Source organism: Carassius carassius, chromosome 19 (genome assembly GCF_963082965.1).
Source record: "Carassius carassius chromosome 19, fCarCar2.1, whole genome shotgun sequence".
NCBI classification, from domain to species: Eukaryota; Metazoa; Chordata; class Actinopteri; order Cypriniformes; family Cyprinidae; genus Carassius; species Carassius carassius.
Genome location: NC_081773.1, coordinates 17,001,648 through 17,022,590, shown reverse-complemented (window position 1 = coordinate 17,022,590; position 20,943 = coordinate 17,001,648). Strand labels below are relative to the sequence as shown.

Genomic DNA, 20,943 nt, shown 5'->3' with positions numbered 1-20,943 from the left:
TCACTTGATGACGCAACTATATAAAAAATTGAATCCATTTAAATCGGTTCTTTGATACGAACTGTTCAAAAGAATCGATTCACTGAAAAGGTGTACCCGCTTTTATGCTCTGTTTTTTACTTTCACCATTAAACTGACGATATATGTAGTCCTGCTCATTTTCTTTCCTTAAAGCAAATTACAGCAAAGACAAACTTGTTTGCCAAGAAAAGACAAAGTTAATGCACGATACATTTAGTAAACTTTTTTATTCCACATCAACATCTGATAAATGAGTGTCACACTCTGTAGGTAAAACCCTGTTGTCCATAACACGTGCTTTATCTTGAAACAAACTCTATAAAGCTTTTCATATCCTTGTTGTGGCACTTCCTTCACCTACAAAACAACTGAATCATTTGAAGTAAATTCCATGTTGTTTAATTTCTCAAAAGCTTCATACACTGCTGAGGTAAAGTTATAGCACATTTCAGAAACTTCAGAAACACTGATGAACAAGACAAAATCGATGAGGTCTCTGTGTGCAATACAGTAACTCACCACAATAGAGGACACATACTGTATACAAAAACACTAGACCTTGTTAGGATATGGGGTTTTATATTTTACATTAGATCAGTGGTTCTCAAACCTGCCCTGCACATTTTGTATGTCTCCCTCAATTATCACATCTGATTCAAATCATCAGCTAATTAATGGAGACTGCAAGACCTGAAGTGTGAGTGTCAGATATAGGGAGAGATACAAAACATGCAGTGCTGGGGGTACTTCATGGAGAGGTTTGAAAACCCCTGCATTAGATGATCTTTTTAAGAGGAAAAACTAATTATTTCAGTGATGAAGGAAGTCTTTTTGATACCACAGGTTATCAAATAGAAAACTTAGATGAACTTCCATCAATGCATTTGTGTTTTTCTTCATCAGCTCACAACATCCAAAAAGAAAGTTGCAAGAAAGTGCTCACATTACTTATCATGGAGTTGGTCAGTTTTTACAGTAAACTGTGTGAGAATTTGTTTTCAACGTACTGACATTTTCATGTACTGATCACTTTGTTACAGCTGATAAAACAGTGCTGAACATACAGACGTACCAGAGACAATTAACACAAGACAGATAGTAGGCAACATTTTTGCATTAGCACAAGAATGTAAATAGCTATGGCATGATAGCATGGTTTACCTGTTGAAATAGTATTTGTGGTTCTTGAAAAAGTCAATATTTCTCCTTACAGTTTTTTTTAAAGAATAATTGGTAATTCATATCATAATGATATCAAGAATAAGAAATAATCACACAAAAATAAGTCAAATTAAATTCAGCAGATAAATGGCAAATAAACAATCAGTTGAAAAATCGCTCCACTTTTGCTTTCTTGAATTTATCAGAATTTTTCATATGCTGTAATATCTCTGACTTTGACTTTCTCTAAATGACTGCATTTCATTCCTTTCAAAACAGGTCAGTTTAAGTAACAGCCAATATATGACAGAGTAATGATTCCTGATTTTACCACTAATGTGGTAATAAATACTGATATTTTACAGTTGTTGTTTGCTCCAGAGCACCTTATATAAATTAATGCATTTTCAAAGCACCTGTATTCTGTATAAAAACATGTACACATGATGACCTAGATCTAATAAAAGGAACTTAAAAATAATATACAAAAGACATTACGTAAACATAAAAAAACTAAATTCCAATACTTAATGTATATAAAATTAAATAAAATTAATTTAACATCTAGTAATATCATATTGACTTTATACACGATGAGTTAAGCTTGAAGCAATGTGTGTATTCCTAAGCAGCATTCCCAAGTCATGTCACTGCATGTTCTCAATGGCCATTAAGACAGAAGGAATTAGTGCCAATTGAAAGAACAGAAAGGTCTCAATGAATCTCCTGAGGGGATAAAAACTTCCAGTGTAGGTTCTAGTGAATACTTTTCATCTTTCCAGACTTCTATGAAAGCTAACCTGGCGTGAGTAATGACAGATGCGTTGAATTTGATAGAAACATTGAAGATATTTTCAAATACAAAATGACTCAATGCAGAAAGAAGCCAAGAAAAACAGAAATTCAGTGAAATAGCACTTCTATGACTTTAAAATCCAATATCCTTTAGTCTTACTTTGTGGGTTTGGGTTTGTTTATTGATAGTTGAGTCCACAAATCTCCATTTAAACAGGATGAATGTAAGGAGGTCATGGTAAGGACAGGAAATGAACTTGAAGATGACAGTAGTCCCCCCCCCCCCCCCCCCCACCTTACTGAATAGAAAAGACTGCATTGGAAAAAGACGTCGTCTTGTTGCCACACATAGCTGGAATGGAAAGAATGCGCAGACTGGAGTCAGACCGGTCATTTTTTGTCCCCTGTTGGAAGTGTTAATAGTTAGACACACTGTGTTGGGAAAAAAAAATATTAGCAAGAAACATTGAACCACATTACTGACAAACAGCTTTTCTTGTCACCCAGAACATGAAGAATGGTATCTTCATGACTGGGTAAAGGAAAGTGACCTACCCTGAAATAGATCCATAAACTTTGACAACATTTCAGTGAATGCCAGATGGCACTAGACGCTGTCCACAGTTCACTTACTTTCCCAAGCATTCGGGCACAAGTCTTTTGTAGCTATTATAACCATGCTGCTCCATCTTTGTCAAACAGTTGGCACAGTAACTAATGTTACACCACAACTTTCTGTTATTTGTGCTTCCCAGATGCATCACATGCTGGAAAACTAATCAGCAGCATTTTTCAGCACTGACCCATTCATCTCAACATTAAGCCAAACAAAATCACTTCAGCTTGTTCTAGTGTCCAATTAAGATGAGAAAACAAATGCATCTATAAGTACATGACATGACTTTTACAAAAATTTTATAAAAAAATTGTCTTATTTTCATTATATCTTTACTGATTTTTTATAAAGTAAATGTATATATAACTTCTATATTGTTAGTAATATTGAAGCAGCTTAGGTTTACTTGATACACTTCTAGAAAAATCATGTTAAAATTTAAGTGTGTAGAATATGATACATCAGGTTTTTCGGAACCTTTATTTGTATATCTCTTAATCATTTCTGTATTGCACTGGATTATATGTTTCACCCCTAACTATTAAAACAGATAATATTGTACATAATTTATGATCAAATATCTATCAAAGACATTATTAGGAGACATAGTGACAATTGATATATAAATACCTTTTATGTATGTGAGTAGTCTGCTATAAAGCATTAGCCTAAATTGCATTTTTTTTGCTCACTTTATTGAATATGGATAAAATCAAGGTGATTTTTTCCCCTTCTTGATTATGAGATCTGCATTCTCATGATATATTATATGAGCCATAAAAGCCTGATGTATCAAATGTGATACTTAAAAAAAACTGAACGTTATTTCACCTGCCAGTTGTTACAGGGTTAAAATGAAGCAATACATATAGTTATAGCAGAAAAGGCACTAAACCAAACGTACATGGAGAGTTTTTCACTTGCTCCTGTGATGGTACTGCTGCTGCTGCTGCTGTTGGTGCTGGTGGTGTCGTCGTGGGCTTGGGACGCCCCCTCTGATACTGTGGCCCAGTGAGGCAGAAGCCGCTGAGTGATGATGTCCAGCACGAATAGGCTTAGCTATAAGAGACAGTGTAGTTTAAATTGAACATATTTAAAAAACTTAACTTCAATGAATATGCATATATAGATATATGGAACATGCATAATGTATGGGAAACATGCACCAATATATGAGAGCATTTGGGCATCAGGTAACCAGAGACATGGTATTTCTGAGTATGTGGTGCCCTCTACTGGATATAATGCAACATTGAGATCTGAAGATGAAGCAGCTCTGACCGATCTGTGCGGTTTGTTTCATCCTGGCCTGGTTGTTGGCTCGGATGACCTCCTTGATGCGGTCCACCTCCTGCTGGTACTTCTTACGGTCTCTCATGGCGCTTTCTTTGGCCTCTCTCAGAGCAGACTCCAGGATCTTCACTCGCTCAGCAGTTGCACGCAGGCGCTTCTCCAGTTTGGGCAGCTCACACCTTAAGTCTGCATTATCACGTACCAGCTAAGAAAATCACAGAATATATAGACAGAATTATTCATATTAAATTATATTACAATATATATTACTATTACTTTGTTGTAGTTCGTTATATGTGGAATTACTGTGGAAAGTTAAAAAAATAAAAATGAAATACAAACCTGCTTGTGGACTTTAGTGAGCTGCTCCAGGTTATTCTCGAGGAAAATTATTTTCTGTTTTTGTGCCAGACTTCCCCCTGATTCATCAGTGTCCAACTCTACACTCTATAAAACAGAAATTGATTTTTTTTTGTTACAGTGGCTTGTTACACTGTATTTATCTGAACCATTTTAAAAAGGTAGTTTAATAGGTAAAAATATTATAACTAATATGCAGACATCACCATAGTTCCTCAGCTGACGTTTTGTATTACACACTTTCTAAAAAGTTATGTTTAAATATTCAAATATCCATTATCAATTTAAATTAGATCTCATTTGCATAATGTCCCAGAACAGAAATCTAAACACTGGTTAAAGCCAGGTTCAATTCTTGTAGACATATTAGAGTTAATGGTTTTTACAGGTTTTTTTTACTCAAGTTTGTTCATTCATGTCATTTTACACGATTTATACAACATCATATACCTAAAAACATTAATAGTTTTTAATACTGTTGAAAGTATTTATTGATTTATGGATTGATAAAAATACCTATCCAAAATGTAAAAACCCTCAGTTAAAAAACCTTTAACTAAGGTTTCAACCAAATAAAACAGGAATTTTGTTTAGAATTTAGCTCGGAATAATATGGAGCCCAAAAAAGTAGGCTAAATTGTGCACTCAATTTACCATTTAGTTCCCTCAAATTATTAATTGTCCACACGATTTACTAATTTGTTCTCTTGATTTGCTATATAGTGTACATGATCTATAAATCAAGAGAACAAATTAGTCAATTGTGCGGATGATTTAACAAATCGAGGAAACAAAATCGTAATCATGCGCATGTTTTATTACATCGGGGGAATGAATTAGTAAATCATGTGCACTATTTATTTATTTTTTCTCGCATGTCTCCGTACAATAAACCTATAGTGAAAGGAGATTTTTGGCTCAGTGCATGGGAACGTTTTTTTTTTTTAAAGATATTTAAAAGATAATAAGCCTTTAAAGATATGTGTTGAAAATAATATCTACAGATGCACATAGACAAAGGGTATTAAATTAAACACTTAATTGTGTAGTTTGGCTATGTTCTATCACTAGTCCGAAAGAAGACAATTTATGGAAGCTTTAACGTGTTACTTCATTCCTATTGTTGTCTAGTTTTGCATCACTACAAACAGTAATTAGCAGTTGTTGGTCAGAGGATACTAGCACATTGCCACTCAGATAAAAATAAAAATATCAAAAAAGAAGGGAACAGTATTTGTTTTGCATACTCACTCGTCCAATGCGATTATTGATGTCCTGGATGAACATTACACGCAGGTTCAGGAGAGTCTGGAGCTCTTTGGCCTTGTTGAAAAGCAAATGGCATGATAAGTGATCTAAAAATACTTTGTACAAAAATAACACCTTTGCAGGTTTAAAATTCAAGGTGAACGTCTCTGAGATAGCAGATGGTGGTGCTCAGAGACAAACTCTAGGAATGCCAGGTAATGTAATAATACTCACCACAGTCTCTTCCAGACCCTTGAGATCTTCTTTAGCTTGCTCCCTCTTCTCATTCAACAAGCTGATTACAACAAAAATGATCATATATGTTCAAAATAGCTTTATTAGCGGAACAGAGCTGTTTTACAAACATTGTCGCTCTTAAAATCTATCTTTGACTTATTCCATGAGCAGATCATTTATGACTTTTTAATATGAGCAGTTGACTCACAGAAGCTTCTGCAGCCTCTCGTCCTTCTTCTGTTCCTCTTGTTTCAGCTTTTCATAGTCAGACCTGAGCTGATTCTGTTCAAGCTGAAGAGCCTGGTTCACACTGACAGCAGGGAATTATTGATTTTTATTTTTATTTTTATTTTTATAAGTTCATTAATTTGGAGTAATACCAGTCAAAAGCAGATGTAGTAACGGTCTAAAAATAAATATTACAAATTAATGTTAGACATACAACAATTACAGAAGTGATTAGAAGTAATCAGAAATAAAGTACTTACTCTTTCAGCTCATCAAGGATCCTCTGTTTCACGTCGATCTCATCTCGCAGACGTGAAAGCTGCTTCTGATGAGCCTCTCTGTGGCTTTCCATCTGCTGTTCCAGCGCTTTCTACATGCAGATGTATATGGGATTTATATATTCAATGTAAATGGTGCAGTGTTAATCTTCTAGGGCTATTTGGTTTCAATAATAAAATATATTTTCCTATTCTACGCAGCAGATTTGGCCTTTCAGATTATATTTATATCTTGAACTATCAAAAGTAATCATAGTTTATCATGCAGAGACAGCTACTGTATAAGTTAGTCATTTTTAGATTGATTTCTCTGTAACGTTGCTCTGCTATCTGTTCATGCTCATCACCTTCATCTCCTCAGCGTCCTGCATCCTGCTCATGTGTTCCTTTTCCTTATCCATGACTGAAACCTCATGCATCTTTTCTGTATGAACCAAAAGAAGATTTTTACATTTATAGTAAAACCACTGTGAATGAAACAGGTTGTGCTTGTTTGAATTTGAATATAATATCATAGTGTTTTGTGACAACGTTGCATGTAAATGCTTCAAAAAAATGTGTGTGCATCGCAAAGACCTTGCGCATTGAGTTTAGCGAGCTCCTCCGTCAGTGAGTCGTGGCTTTCTTCCAGCTGTCTTTTCTTCTGTTCCATGTTCTGCATGTAGTCGGTGAGGGATTTGATCTTTGCTTGATGCTAGACACAAAAAACAATGTTGAGATTACTGGGCTTGAGGACTCCATCAATGTATTGCAGGGAGGTTCCTAGGTTAGTATTGTTCTTCAATTAGGGACATTAATTGCATTTCTGTAATAAATTCCTTACTTTGTGGTTTCAAAAGTAAAAAAGTGAACTTTAAATAATAATAAAAAAATGTTGCTCATTAAAATCACTTAAATGGATGTGAAGAATCACCCAAATACAATGTTCTGATGTAAAACCACCACTAGATAGCGCTGTTAGCTGCTCTAAATAAATCACTGCGAGTACCTGAGAGATCAGCAGCTGACAGGAAGCCAGCTCTTTCTCGTTGGCCTGCATTTTCCGCATTGTGTCGGCCTGTGTGCTCTCAAGCTGTTTACTGCGGTTGACCAGAGACTTCACTTCTGACTTCATCTTACTTATGAAGAGCCGTGCCATGGTGAATTCCTCCTCCATTCCTCCGTTCATCTCTGTCATCTGAATAAAGAGAAACCAAATAAATGGCATAATACTATTCCAGTCACTTGCTATTTGAATATCTGTCATCAGAAGTGACAGTATAGACAATAAATTCTATTTCAAATACATGCGGTTTAATTTGACCTTTCAATTTATCACATAATACAAAAAATGTATTAATAATAATAATAATACTATATTATATATATATATATATATATATATATATATATATATATATATATAAATAAATGGTATTTCAACATAATTCAAATATATTGAATCTTTTAACTTACATTAATATTTCATAATATTAAAGTTTTTTTTTTTTAAACAAATTACATTGTTAGCATAGGAGATATTCGAATGGAAGGTGCATATATAATGTATAAACGTATTTGTAAATAACCGGATATTCACATTTATATGCATGTAGTTGTGAGGTATGCATTATTTACAATGATGAAAAGTAATGTGCAATTTACAAATTATATAAAAAAAAATGGAAAAACATCTGCACAACTTAGAATAACAGCCCCTTTTTTAACTGATTAAAATTGTATCTTTTGATAAGTGAATAAGTTGTGCATTTACTTTTTTTCTTTATGAAGTTGTGTATTCTTACCTTGTGGTCATTCAAGGCAATAACACTGCCAATCTCATTGAGGTCCCGGAGCAAGAGACTGAGGATCTCTGCTGATCTCTTCTTGTGATGCCCACTGTGCTCCTGCAGGGCAGACAGATCCCTCTCCACACCAGCCAGAGCTGCCTACGAGATAACAGGACAAAATCACCGCCACTACTCCTTAACATGAGCTTTATTATTTCCTCCTCATTCTGCTTACACTCTTCTGCATAAGCTCCTCTGTGAGCTGCTGGTTTGTCTTGCTTCTGTCTTCCACCTCATGGCTTTTCTGGTCGTAGTTCACAGCCAGCTCTTCTAAGGCCTGGAGCACCTCCTTCACCTCATCTTTAGCTGCCTCGTTCTCATGCTGCAAACGGCTCAGATCTTCCTGGATCTTCTCATAGTCACGCCGTGTGGATGCCAGTAACTGTAACAATGCAGGATGGAGAAATCAGACATCCATGTTAGTCAGCAGACTGTCTGGAGACAAATAATTGAGCAAAAGTAACAGTAAAGGTTGAATTAAGCAGAACAACTGTTGAAAACACTGCTAATAATAATAATAATAATAATAATAATAATAATAATAATAATAATAGTTTCTTTAGCACCAAATCAGCATATTACAATGATAGACATTTTTTTGTGTGTGTTTGATCAAATAGATGCTGCTTTAGTGAACATAATTATAATAATAATATAAAAAACTAACCCCAAACTAACTCAGAGGCAGCAAAACTATCAGATCTCAGATGGAAGTAAAGGGTAGGCTATTTTCCATAAGAACATACAGAATGTGGTCACTGGAATGCTGTTCAGAAAGATTTAATTGGACTGACCAAAAAATGACACTGACACAGAAATATGGGAATTTTGAGTTTCTGAGGTTGTTTCAAAAGAGATCCTGTGTAACTGTTTCCATAGGAACAACATTTATATTTAAATGTCTTTCACTTCCACCTGTAAAACTAGAACTAATTTTTCTTTGTTGCTACTCTTTGTACACGAATGGAATTTCTAAGTACAGGCAAAGAAATGATAGAGCTAAATATGAAACATAATTTTTTTTAAACTAAAGATAACATTTGTTTTAAAGAGTATTGATAAACACATTGCAATTAAGACATGCAACGGTTTCATTCTCTGCCATAGTTACGTCTTGTTTCAGTTTCAGATGCATTGCAGATAAGGCATCATGGGAAGGTGTGTGACATCATAAATTGCGGAGGGCATGAGTTTTCTGCTCTATGTTGCTGCTCTTGAGCCAGACTGACCTCATCCTGGTCCACCATCTGCTGTTTCAGGTTCTCTGCCAGCTGACTGTGCTGGTTGATCTCATCATCCTGTGGTGAGAAAGAGAAGGAGAGGAAGGTCTGAATTGTGAAGGTTGCACTTCCTGATGCACTTTTCTAACAGTGTGTGAGAGGTATTTATCACCTTGTCGTCTAGTTGCTGATACAGGTCATTGATCAGCTCCTCATACTGGGTTTTCTCTGAATCAGAAAGAGGCTCAGGGGGCGGAGCTGAAGTCTCAATTATGGGAGCGGCTTCAGAATTCTTTAATTCTTTACTGCTGTGCTGCTCATCAGCAGGAACATTCTCACCTAATGATAAAGAGGTAAAATATGTAAAGCTGTTGTTTTATGCAATTTTCTTTTTTGTAGTATGGAGTTATTTTTGTATAAATTAAAATAAAATAAATTGAAATAAAATAAAAAGGCATTGGATTATTAATTAAAAGAATGACGAAGGCTTTCAGGAAGTCTTTCAGACTTGACGATAAAGACAGAGATGAGAACGACTGATTGGATGTAAAGGAAAGAACAGCTGAGTCAGAGGCACAGTTATTCTCTGGGCTTTATAGAGCTGGGATGGCATCTGTGTGTTTTATGTGCAGGATAGGTGGAGGGAGCTGATAACACTGACAAAGAAATAAAAACCTATTCATGGGATGCAGGAGAGAGAAAGTAATAGATACAGAGGGAATGACAAAAACAGCAGGATTCATAGAAGAGAAAAAAGAAAAGGTTTGAATATGTCGGAGGCTTAGTGTATTCCTTATAATAAGGAAAGTAAATATATTTAGTCATATACAGTAGCGTTGACATACATACTGTAAGTACTTTGTAGCAAACATGCTTTCACTTAATGACAGGCTTGTTTGTTCAGAGTCATTATGTCTGTACCATTACACAATCTGTGTAATTATTGTGTATATTGGTATTTATCATTGTCAATTATTGTGAATTTCTGTCATCAGCACATGCATGTTTTATATGAAGACCAATTTGTGTCAAGTTCTATATAACAAAATTTCATTAACTATTCAATAACTTCATTTTCTCTTTGAACATCATTATTTTACTAAAAAACATAAATTGGCCCTGACTTTAATAAGTCTTAGATAAACAGGGGAAGATGAAATAACTGGCTCCTTATCATAGAGTCACTTTTAAGGACCCGAAACACAAACAAAAAGCTTTTGTTAAGACAATTACATCAAAAATTGACTGGCCTCTGCAAATCTGACCCAGCAAACAAAATAATATGCATCATCTCAACCATTACAGTATTTTCAAAGCAACCACTTCAAATGTCAAGCATAATTTCAATGAAATTTTCCTCTGTGATATATATATATAAACAATAGTATATATAAACAATAGTATATATATAAAATCTATAACAAATATATAATACAATATAACAATAACACAACTATTAAACATGATACAAAATAAAAATCAAATTCTAATCAGTTAAATATTTGTCAGCTTTTTTTCTTAACACCCGTGTTTATTCTCCATCTTTTCGCTTTACCTTTCCGCCATCGTTTAAGCTCATTTTCTAGCCGCTGGATGGTGATTTTCAGATTTCTGGTCTTCTCTTTCTCTTTCTCATATTTCTTCTTCCATTCCTCAGCTGTAAGCTCCATGTTCACAGAAACCGTGTTTTTGATGGTTTTGGCCCTGTGTGAATAAAGCATGGTGGATTTATATATGCACATTTTTATGTCTTTTTTGTTTTAGCTTCACTATCTATTCTTAATTTCAGTCTTTATACAGTGAAAGAGAAATCTTCTAGGGCATAAAATGGCTTCACCTTTGGCCGAACATGAGTGTGGATTTGGTCTCAGCATCATTATATACGGATGGAGAGCAGCAGATGACAATGGTTGTTCTGCAGTTCCCACCCAAAGAGTCCTGCAGGATCCTGGTCATTTTACTGTCTCTGTATGGCACATGGGTTTTCTGTAATGAGAAAGATAAGGCAAAACAATAAATAATGTATAAAGCAAATATTGCTTTACTGTGTGAGGCAGAGAGATGAGTGGCATTTTAGTGAAAAGAGAAAAAGAAACCATCTGGGCAGTTGAAATGAGTTGAGCACTTACAGTTCCTTCAGCCAGGGCTGAGATGACGTTCCCCAGAGCAGAGAGAGACTTATTGATATTTTTAGCCTCGTCCAGCACAGATCCTTCTGCTCCAGTTTTACTGACCTGTGAAAGAGAAAGAGCCACAGAGAGGTCGAGAGAGAAAGAGTGGAGGTATTATATCATTCTTAAATCTATTTTGTAGTTTTATTATGATTATGTCAGGGTTTTTTAACTATAATTCTATAATTACACAAATATGATATAAAGTTGAATTTTTTAAATTTTATTTTTTGCCCTTTTGCTTATTTTTCGTATTGCTTCTACAACCCGAATTCCGGAAAAGTTGGGACGTTTTTTAAATTTTAATAAAATGAAAACTAAAAGACTTTCAAATCACAAGAGCCAATATTTTATTCACAATAGAACATAGATAACATAGCAAATGTTTAAACTGAGAAAGTTTACAATTTTATGCACAAAATGAGCTCATTTCAATTTTGATTTCTGCTACAGGTCTCAAAATAGTTGGGACGGGGCATGTTTACCATGGTGTAGCATCTCCTTTTCTTTTCAAAACAGTTTGAAGACGTCTGGGCATTGAGGCTATGAGTTGCTGGAGTTTTGCTGTTGGAATTTGGTCCCATTCTTGCCTTATATAGATTTCCAGCTGCTGAAGAGTTTGTGGTCGTCTTTGACGTATTTTTCGTTTAATGATGCGCCAAATGTTCTCTATAGGTGAAAGATCTGGACTGCAGGCAGGCCAGGTTAGCACCTGGACTCTTCTACGACGAAGCCATGCTGTTGTTATAGCTGCAGTATGTGGTTTTGCATTGTCCTGCTGAAATAAACAAGGCCTTCCCTGAAATAGACGTTGTTTGGAGGGAAGCATATGTTGCTCTAAAACCTTTATATACCTTTTAGCATTCACAGAGCCTTCCAAAACATGCAAGCTGCCCATACCGTATGCACTTATGCACCCCCATACCATCAGAGATGCTGGCTTTTGAACTGAACGCTGATAACATGCTGGAAGGTCTCCCTCCTCTTTAGCCCGGAGGACACGGCGTCCGTGATTTCCAACAAGAATGTCAAATTTGGACTCGTCTGACCATAAAACACTATTCCACTTTGAAATAGTCCATTTTAAATGAGCCTTGGCCCACAGGACACGACGGCGCTTCTGGACCATGTTCACATATGGCTTCCTTTTTGCATGATAGAGCTTTAGTTGGCATCTGCTGATGGCACGGCGGATTGTGTTTACCGACAGTGGTTTCTGAAAGTATTCCTGGGCCCATTTAGTAATGTCATTGACACAATCATGCCGATGAGTGATGCAGTGTCGTCTGAGAGCCCGAAGACCACGGGCATCCAATAAAGGTCTCCGGCCTTGTCCCTTATGCACAGAGATTTCTCCAGTTTCTCTGAATCTTTTGATGATGTTATGCACTGTAGATGATGAGATTTGCAAAGCCTTTGCAATTTGACGTTGAACAATTTTTTTACGCAGTCTTTCACAGATTGGAGAGCCTCTGCCCATCTTTACTTCTGAGAGACTCTGCTTCTCTAAGACAAAGCTTTTATAGCTAATCATGTTACAGACCTGATATCAATTAACTTAATTAATCACTAGATATTCTCCCAGCTGAATCTTTTCAAAACTGCTTGCTTTTTTAGCCATTTGTTGCCCCCGTTCCAACTTTTTTGAGACCTGTAGCAGGCATTAAATTTTAAATGAGCTAATTAAGTGGATAAAAGTGTAAAATTTCTCAGTTTAAACATTTGCTACGTTATCTATGTTCTATTGTGAATAAAATATTGGCTCATGTGATTTGAAATTCCTTTAGTTTTCATTTTATTAAAATTTAAAAAACGTCCCAACTTTTCCGGAATTCGGGTTGTAGATACAAATAGAGATAAAAGGCAACAATAGAATATATATATCAATATATAAAAATCCATAAATCAATAAAAGCATGCCTTTTCACTTCCTGCCAGATCCACCAGGTAGAGTTTTCCACTCAGTTTCTTCTCTGTCTCCACATTCTCCTGCTTAATATTAATGAGGAAAATGCTGTGACTGCGGGAGCTGTGCTCATTCATGTCTGGAACACAGTGTAACATCAAAGGATCATGGGTTAGGGTAAAAACTGTGTGACACAAGGTCAAGATAATAACACTGTATATTAGTTATGTTTGATTCAAGATGTAATGTATTGCAGGGGATAAGGAATAGTCAGTCACTTACTTGTGACAGCCACGTGACGATTGGATTTTCCCTCATCGATCACATCCATGACGTCCTCCGGACTGGACACAAAACGCTCGGTACAGCCCTGGTACAGGAACAGCATCAAAAGACACAAGACATCAAGGAAGTGTTTGCTTCATGCCTGGTGATTAAAAACACTGTATTTCAATATGTATTAGCTTTCCTACCTTGACAAATGGCACCCTGTTCTTATCTTCATGGACAGCCAGGTTGGTTTTGGAAACTTTAGAATCGGACAACAAAAATGTATTTTACACCCTGAAAAATCTATTAATATATATATTTTTAAAGAATCTTAATACTATGAAGAATATTGCTTTTATCTCACCATCAAGCAAATCTCTAATTTTGTCCATATAGATTTCAAAATAAGAGACCTGTGGTGAAGGATGGCCATGAATAATAATACAATTTATTTTTATAAAAAATATTTTTGAAAAAGGCACATTCAAATCAATGTAAAACTGAACGAATTCTCATGTGAAAATAAGCTGAATGTTTTCACCTTGATATGGAACTCCAGGTTCTCATCCATAGAGTAGATGTGGTCAAAGATGTCTTGGGCGATGCGAGGGATGATGCCCTTCAGTTGTGAGTTATGGAGCTGCCCCTGTGTGCATGTTGCAGAGGATATTTATAGCAAATATTTTATAATATGCCACTTTATTTCTAACAACTAAAGACAGTTTGTGTAAGACCTAAGCACTGCATTATAGAATTTCTATTTCCCTCCACTATGTGTGTAATGTGAATAAGAAAGATACAACGCTATCTCCTGACCAATTCGTACATATTTTACAAGGTGGCTAATTCGTAGGAATTCATATGACCTCACTCGTACGATTTTGTATGATTTGTCTAGTCCCCAGTGAAGGGTAGGTTTAGGGGCAGGGTTAGGTCTAGGTCATTTGTACAAAATCTTACGAATTGTGCAATTCGTAAAATATGTATGATTTTGCACAAAACGTATGAATTTGTATGAATGAGGTCGTACAAATTCATATGAATTAACCATCTCGGAAAATATGTACGAATTGCCGTGAGATCAGGCTGGAAAGATATAAGTCTTTCCTCTGAAGTATGTATGAGGACATCCAGTTTGGATAATTTTCATCTTTCAATGGTTACAGAGTGATTCATTTTCAGAAACATTTACAAGTGAATTTATTGACTTTATATGCAAACCACTTGCTGAAATCGCAGACTGTTTCCAGGGCAACGCCTGCAGTCAAGTGGCATTTTGCAGCTGTTGCAGCAGTTTGGCATTTCAGTCATTTCATGAAAGATGCCGAGAGATTCATCCATCTAGAGCATTTTGTAACTGAGCAACTAGTGACATTTTCTCATCGTACATGTGATGAAAGGTTATTCTATTATTAAACTACAAAATTGTTTGAACTTGATAGCATCCGTGATATGATTAGAATAGTTTTTTTCCCCTTACTTCCATAGTGTGCGTCTTCCCTGATGAGGTTTGGCCATATGCAAAGATTGTCCCATTATAGCCATCCAGCACATCTGAAATGCAAGATTTATGGTTTAAAAAAAAAAACTCTTTAAAGGCCTGTATAATTTAACCTCCCATGCAGCTACACGTAATGTATATACAACCTTTAACAATCTGTTTGGCACAGGTATCATATACTTGTTCTTGTGTTGTGTTTGGAGGAAAGACTCGGTCAAAGATATACGGTTTGCCCTAAAAAGACAAACACATTAGTCAATATACAAGTAATGTACAGGTCTTATAACATAAAATAGTTCAAAAAGACAATCTCTAACAGAAAATATCATTAATATTTTGTTTTAACCTTTAACACCCTACTATAAATTCATCTCTTTAATATCCACAATAATAAATGTGTTCATAAATGTATGTTTTTGTGTTACCTTTTCAATAATTTAGCCCAAAACAGATAAGTTTGATTTCATTATATATCATGGTCATTTCAGAATTAATCTGTTTTTTTTGTTTGTTTGTTTTTATCAAGAGGTCACTCTCATAAATTGCCCCAGCACCTCTTTGTTTTGGTGATGCTGCACAGATTCTACTAACGGCTATTTGTGAAGTTCCCAAGAGGATTTGAGGGGTCTACATTGTTGAAGAGAAAATAAGAGGACCTTGTGTTGAATGCAGCCCAACCCCCAGCTGCCAGTCGATCTTATTGAGCCTCAACAAATCCTTCTCTTTTGTTTTGATTCCCTGAGCCGGAGCCTGAACCTGCTGCTGAAATCTATAAATGTGATTAGAAATGAAAATTAACTCTCCAAAGAAAGAACTACGTGCAAAATATAGACTTTAAACTATAAGTTAATCCTGCTAAGCTAGAAAAAAGTTTTGGAAATTCAGTTTGATGATGCTACTGGCACAAAAATGACTTCTCCTCTGCCCCTTTCTCCTCTGTTTTTAATTGTTTCTCTGTCATTTTTATTTTTATTTTTTACAATATATTTTGCATGTATTTTGTCTAACCCTTATGTTTAAACTTTAGTTTAGACAAAAACGTATAAATAAGTAATAAAAAATGTTAAGCTGGATAAATAATTAAGCATGCTTCTTTCTTTTACTGTATATATGCTGTATATCTCAGCTTACTGAGATGTGAGAATTAGCATTAGTGTTGTGTTCACTCATGCACACAAAGATCACGGAGAGCTCATTTTTCCACATCCTCTTTCGCCCATATGCACATCAGGTGACGTAAAACAAACATGCATTTGCCCTGTTGATTATCAGTGTAAGACATCACACAGACGCTAATACTGCTGTATCAGAGTTGACAGTGTTCACACAGACACACAATGTTTCTGTCTGTGTTTTATTAAACTGGTCGGGGTCATGCATCCCTGCCGAGACTCAAATGAGAGCTGTTGCTCAAACCCAGACCGTCACCACGGAAACTACATCTCGCTCAGAAAGAAAAGCACTGATTGGCTGGTAGTCAGCACCTGTCTCCTGGCCAATACAGGAGGAGAATAACATGATGAAAACCATCTCTTCCTTCCATCGCTCTCATTATGGGTCCAACCTTTTATGTTAGAAGTCAAATAAATACTGCAAATTGAAATTAATTCTTGTAATACAGAAAAATGAATAATTACTGGAAAGCCACTGTCAACAGGCAAACAAGTATTTTATATATAGTGTGTATGTAGTCTGTAAATATTTACAAGTATCACTCCACAATTAATCCATGTGCTGGAATCTAAACACAGTCTTTTATAAACACAAACACTGGCTGTATATAAAAGCGCATGTGTTCGGGACAATGTATTCTTTTAGTCAATAATTCATGCATATTATCTGGGGACCATCAAGGCTTTTTCAAGAGTGCAGGATATTTCCACATTCAATCAAATATCTATATCGCTTACTTCCTGAACAAGTACTTGAAAAGATAATGCATGTTTTTCTATCCATTTCAGATGGGTTTATTGAATAAAAATAGCACATATACAGTATTTAGAGAAATTATATAGAAACAAATGTGCATCATAAAAAAATCCAATAATGTAGTAAATGTAAGGGTTGTTTGTAAGATAATGACAAAATATTAAAGAGAATAAGAAATACAGCTACAAGAAGGGGGTTTATACAAGTAACGTGCATGTGACTGTGCGTGGCAAACAACAATTGTCCCAATCCTCAGTGGACTGGCTTAAATATTCCACTAAATCAGCCTCACCGTTCCCTGCCAGTCCTGGCCCCTCAAACAGCACCTCTGTCACTACGGCAACGTAAATTACTCACAGGGGCCCTGGGCCTCTTTGTGGCCTTGCACATATAATAAGATGTTAGCACCCACATTAAACACTGCTGACCAGATAACCCTCATAGAGCAAAACATCAAACCCAGCCTGGTATTGACAAGCTGCAAATGATCAGTAATTTCTCACTGTCACAATCTGTCCTATAAATCTTCCAGCAATTGTTTTGAGGTGGATATTCATTTAAGGAGTTTATTCTCAAACACAAACCATTCAATCTTTTTACTGCTGGTTGTTTATGCTAAACTATGAATGAATAAATAATGAAAGAAAGAAATAATTTGAAAATAATGTATATTTTTATATTTCTTTCCTTTTTTATAATTAAATAATTATACTGCAAAAAAAGAAGAAGAAAAAGAAGAAAAAAAACGATTTATCTAAGTTGTTGCTGAATATTTTTAGCAAAATTGTTGCCATGTTGGTGCATTTTTCAATTAAATAAAGAGTGTAAATAAAGTAGGCTATAAAGAAAATAAAAATAAATAAATAATAAAATTCTTCTAATACTATACCATCATTTATAAAACTATAGAATTGTGCTATTTATAAATAAATACTCAAGTATACTCTTCACATTTTCAGTCCATTTACATTTTCATCAATAATTCAAAGGCTAATTAAAAATTAGTTTATTTAAAACCAAAAATTTAATTGTGACTCTGTGGAAGTTAATATTTGTTTCATACATAAAATACAAATAGAGCACTAGAAAGATACTGTAGATAGATCACTGGATAGCTAGATAGACAGATTTTCATTTCTATTTATTTCCAGTTCATCAGAGCTGTTGGAGGAGGTGTGAAATCCCCCCTTCCCCCACAAATGAATTTGAGTTTATTAAGGGTTTAAAATCTATTGCATTAAAGCAACACACGGAAAGATTCTCTACCAAAAATATCTCTAATGAGATGCAGTTTGATAAACATTGACAGTAATAAATGTACATAAATTACCTAGATTTCCATTCAAAGTCAAACTTGTATCCTAAAGCTAAATGTCTGGCATAAGGACCATCAGGCTGTGCAGAGCCTGCAGGGTACCATTAAAGAGAATTTACATTAGAAGCAGAAGTCTAATACCTGCTACGCTCCATTTTGTGTGCAGATTAGGCATGGAAATGTCGATTACCATCTCAATGGGTCAGATAATATGGGCTATTGTGTTTGCACAAGGGATTTCTGGAGGTTTACTGTAAAACATAAAAACCATCAGTATCTTACTGTGTCGACAGGCCAGCTTATTTATAGCATGTAACACACCCACACAGTCTTTCAGACTCTCATTCCAGATATCAAATGCTCTTTAATTTGATCCCACTACTAAAATAAATCATATTGTGTTTTTAAAAGATACATGAAGGCTCTGACCCATAATCAGCATGTATCTTCCAGACTGAGTAACCATAATTCCAACCCTAAAAGTGCAGATGGCCGACAATCATTCTACACTCTACATCTGCATTCAAAACAAAGAGGACAGATTTAATGTAGCTAGATAGGTAAATAAATAAATAAATAAATCTGATGTGATTGAATTAAGGTTAAAGTGAAATTAATAAAATTACAGGAAATATGTGACAGGTAACTTGCCATTTATTCTTTAAAAAGCCCGGCACAACTGGTGGTCATTAAGAAAATTATGATTTTAAAGTAAACAAAGATATTATGGTGAGATGGAATACCGAGAACACTGACATTCTCAAAGGTCAACATGTTGGAAAAATGTCACAAAGAGTGTGAGAATATATTTTTTATAAATTCTGCCCTCCATACTAAAATTTCTAAAACATAAAATATCATTGTTATATCTATTCCGTATGAACACAAAGTACATTCAGACAAGAGTCAACTTGGACTATAGAATAAAGGTAGCCTAAAATTAAAAGAAAAATATATATATTATCTGTGATCTCTGGACATTTTTACCCACGTGTTTTATGTGATGTGCACAATTTATCAGTTACAATGTGTTGTACATTACCTTCCACATTTTTGTTTTGCGTTTCATACAGTTCTGCCGTTTAATTTTTGCTGAGAAGCCTATCATAAACTATTTCATGGTTGGTCTCAACACGTAGCACTGGTCATCGTGAGACATATCTTTTTACTGCCATAAGGGGAATGTTCAACAGCTCTATGTACCCAAGTCGATAATGTATGTAATTTAAAAAATAAAATAAAAAATACAAAATTGAAACAAACTCGATTAAGTAAAAAGAAACCATGTTCAACATAGCACTGTGTGGGGCGAGTCTCGCAAAAAAAAAAAAAAAAAAAACTAAACAGACGCATAGCAATATAAATAACTCAAAGCGCAAATAATTTTCAAATGAAAGATAATTTCTTTCATTTCTTACTAAGAATCAGTTCAAGGTTACAATTTATGAAAGAACCATACGAATATGATTCACCCAGACAGATATGAAATGATCACATCAATGAGTCAAGTTAGACTAATAGATATATTTATCTGAAGTTACATCATATATAACATCCTGCTCAAAAAAAAAAAGAAGAAGAAATGCGCGCCTTAACTTCTGTAGACTCTTACCGATATCAGACATCTACCGACAAAGACATCTTACCGATATCACCACGGTGTCTTCTCCTTTGAATTTCGGTATGTATTTGTCACCTCTGGTGATTTCCGATTCGTTAAGTGGCCTGAATCGGCACATCACCTTCACACAACATTCAGCAGCATCCATCATCGTGTATGATTTTATCCAAGGAAACTTTCTCTCCGGTCAGTAGATCTGGTCCTCCACGCAGTCTGCAGAGGAATGCATCAATCAAACAATCAAAATGTCTTGTCGCTTGCCAGTCGTTCAGCCCGCACGGTCCAGTCCCACTGAAAGAAGCTTTGAAACGGAAAACAACCTCAGATCAAATAAACTCCTGGACACCGTTTCAAACAGCACGTAACATATCACATAATCATTTCAAACGAGTGTAGTTTTGTTGTCGTTGGTGCTCGATGTTAGGAGCTAAAGCCGAGTGCACCTTGAGTGTTTGAAGAGCGTCAGCACTGGACAGTTCCACGCGCTCTGACTGACGGCGGCCGCTCCTTCCGCACGCGCTTCTGCTGTCCAACAGCGCCTCTCAGCAGAGCTGCCCACGACTGCAACTAATCACAAATTTGCTCAAATAAATCAACAGAACACACTGGCGAAGAAATTGACCCAGAATCTTGGTGAGGTGCGGTAAATTTATAAAAGAAGCAAGGGGGCAGTTCACTACTTATAAGATTCTTCATAGATGGGCTATTACCACACTCCGGTAAGACTTTATGATGAAAGACCATTCATGTTGGAAATGCTAGTTGGAAACAGGTACCTTTTTACAACGTATTTGAGAATGTAGTCTTGTTAAACCTTTCTGGAAACAAGTTATGGCTCCGAAATATCTTTAACCTCTAAATTGTGTCTATTGTGACAAGTCTCATATTTTGTGTTCTGTCTTGTAGTGCATTTTGTTACATGGTGCATGAAAAAATCTGTAACC

General features: G+C 35.5%; 1 protein-coding gene across 1 annotated transcript; it reads right to left on the bottom strand.

The window, feature by feature from the left end:
• Positions 1-229: 229 nt before the first annotated feature.
• Positions 230-20,510, bottom strand: kif5c (kinesin family member 5C). Its single transcript, XM_059500015.1, has 26 exons — positions 20,025-20,510; positions 15,281-15,368; positions 15,114-15,187; positions 14,175-14,279; positions 13,998-14,046; positions 13,837-13,892; positions 13,646-13,733; positions 13,378-13,502; positions 11,416-11,520; positions 11,124-11,272; positions 10,842-10,990; positions 9,459-9,625; positions 9,296-9,364; positions 8,242-8,448; positions 8,022-8,165; positions 7,226-7,414; positions 6,814-6,931; positions 6,585-6,661; positions 6,220-6,329; positions 5,940-6,041; positions 5,729-5,789; positions 5,498-5,569; positions 4,229-4,333; positions 3,875-4,091; positions 3,498-3,652; positions 230-2,381 (listed from the first exon to the last, which is right to left on the bottom strand). The coding sequence occupies exons 1-25, from the start codon at positions 20,148-20,150 to the stop codon at positions 3,510-3,512; spliced, it is 2,895 nt and encodes a 964-aa protein (XP_059355998.1). The 5' UTR covers positions 20,151-20,510; the 3' UTR covers positions 230-2,381; positions 3,498-3,509.
• Positions 20,511-20,943: the final 433 nt, after the last annotated feature.

What these genes read in the sequence shown, in the direction of transcription:
- kif5c (XM_059500015.1), bottom strand. Translation starts at nt 20,150, where the DNA reads ATGATGGATGCTGCTGAATGTTGTGTGAAGGTGATGTGCCGATTCAGG. An exon ending in AATTAGAGATTTGCTTGATG is followed by an intron (nt 13,893 to 13,997) that starts GTGAGATAAAAG and finishes CCGATTCTAAAG; the next exon opens with TTTCCAAAACCAACCTGGCT. An exon ending in AGGGTCTGGAAGAGACTGTG is followed by an intron (nt 5,570 to 5,728) that starts GTGAGTATTATT and finishes CTTTTCAACAAG; the next exon opens with GCCAAAGAGCTCCAGACTCT.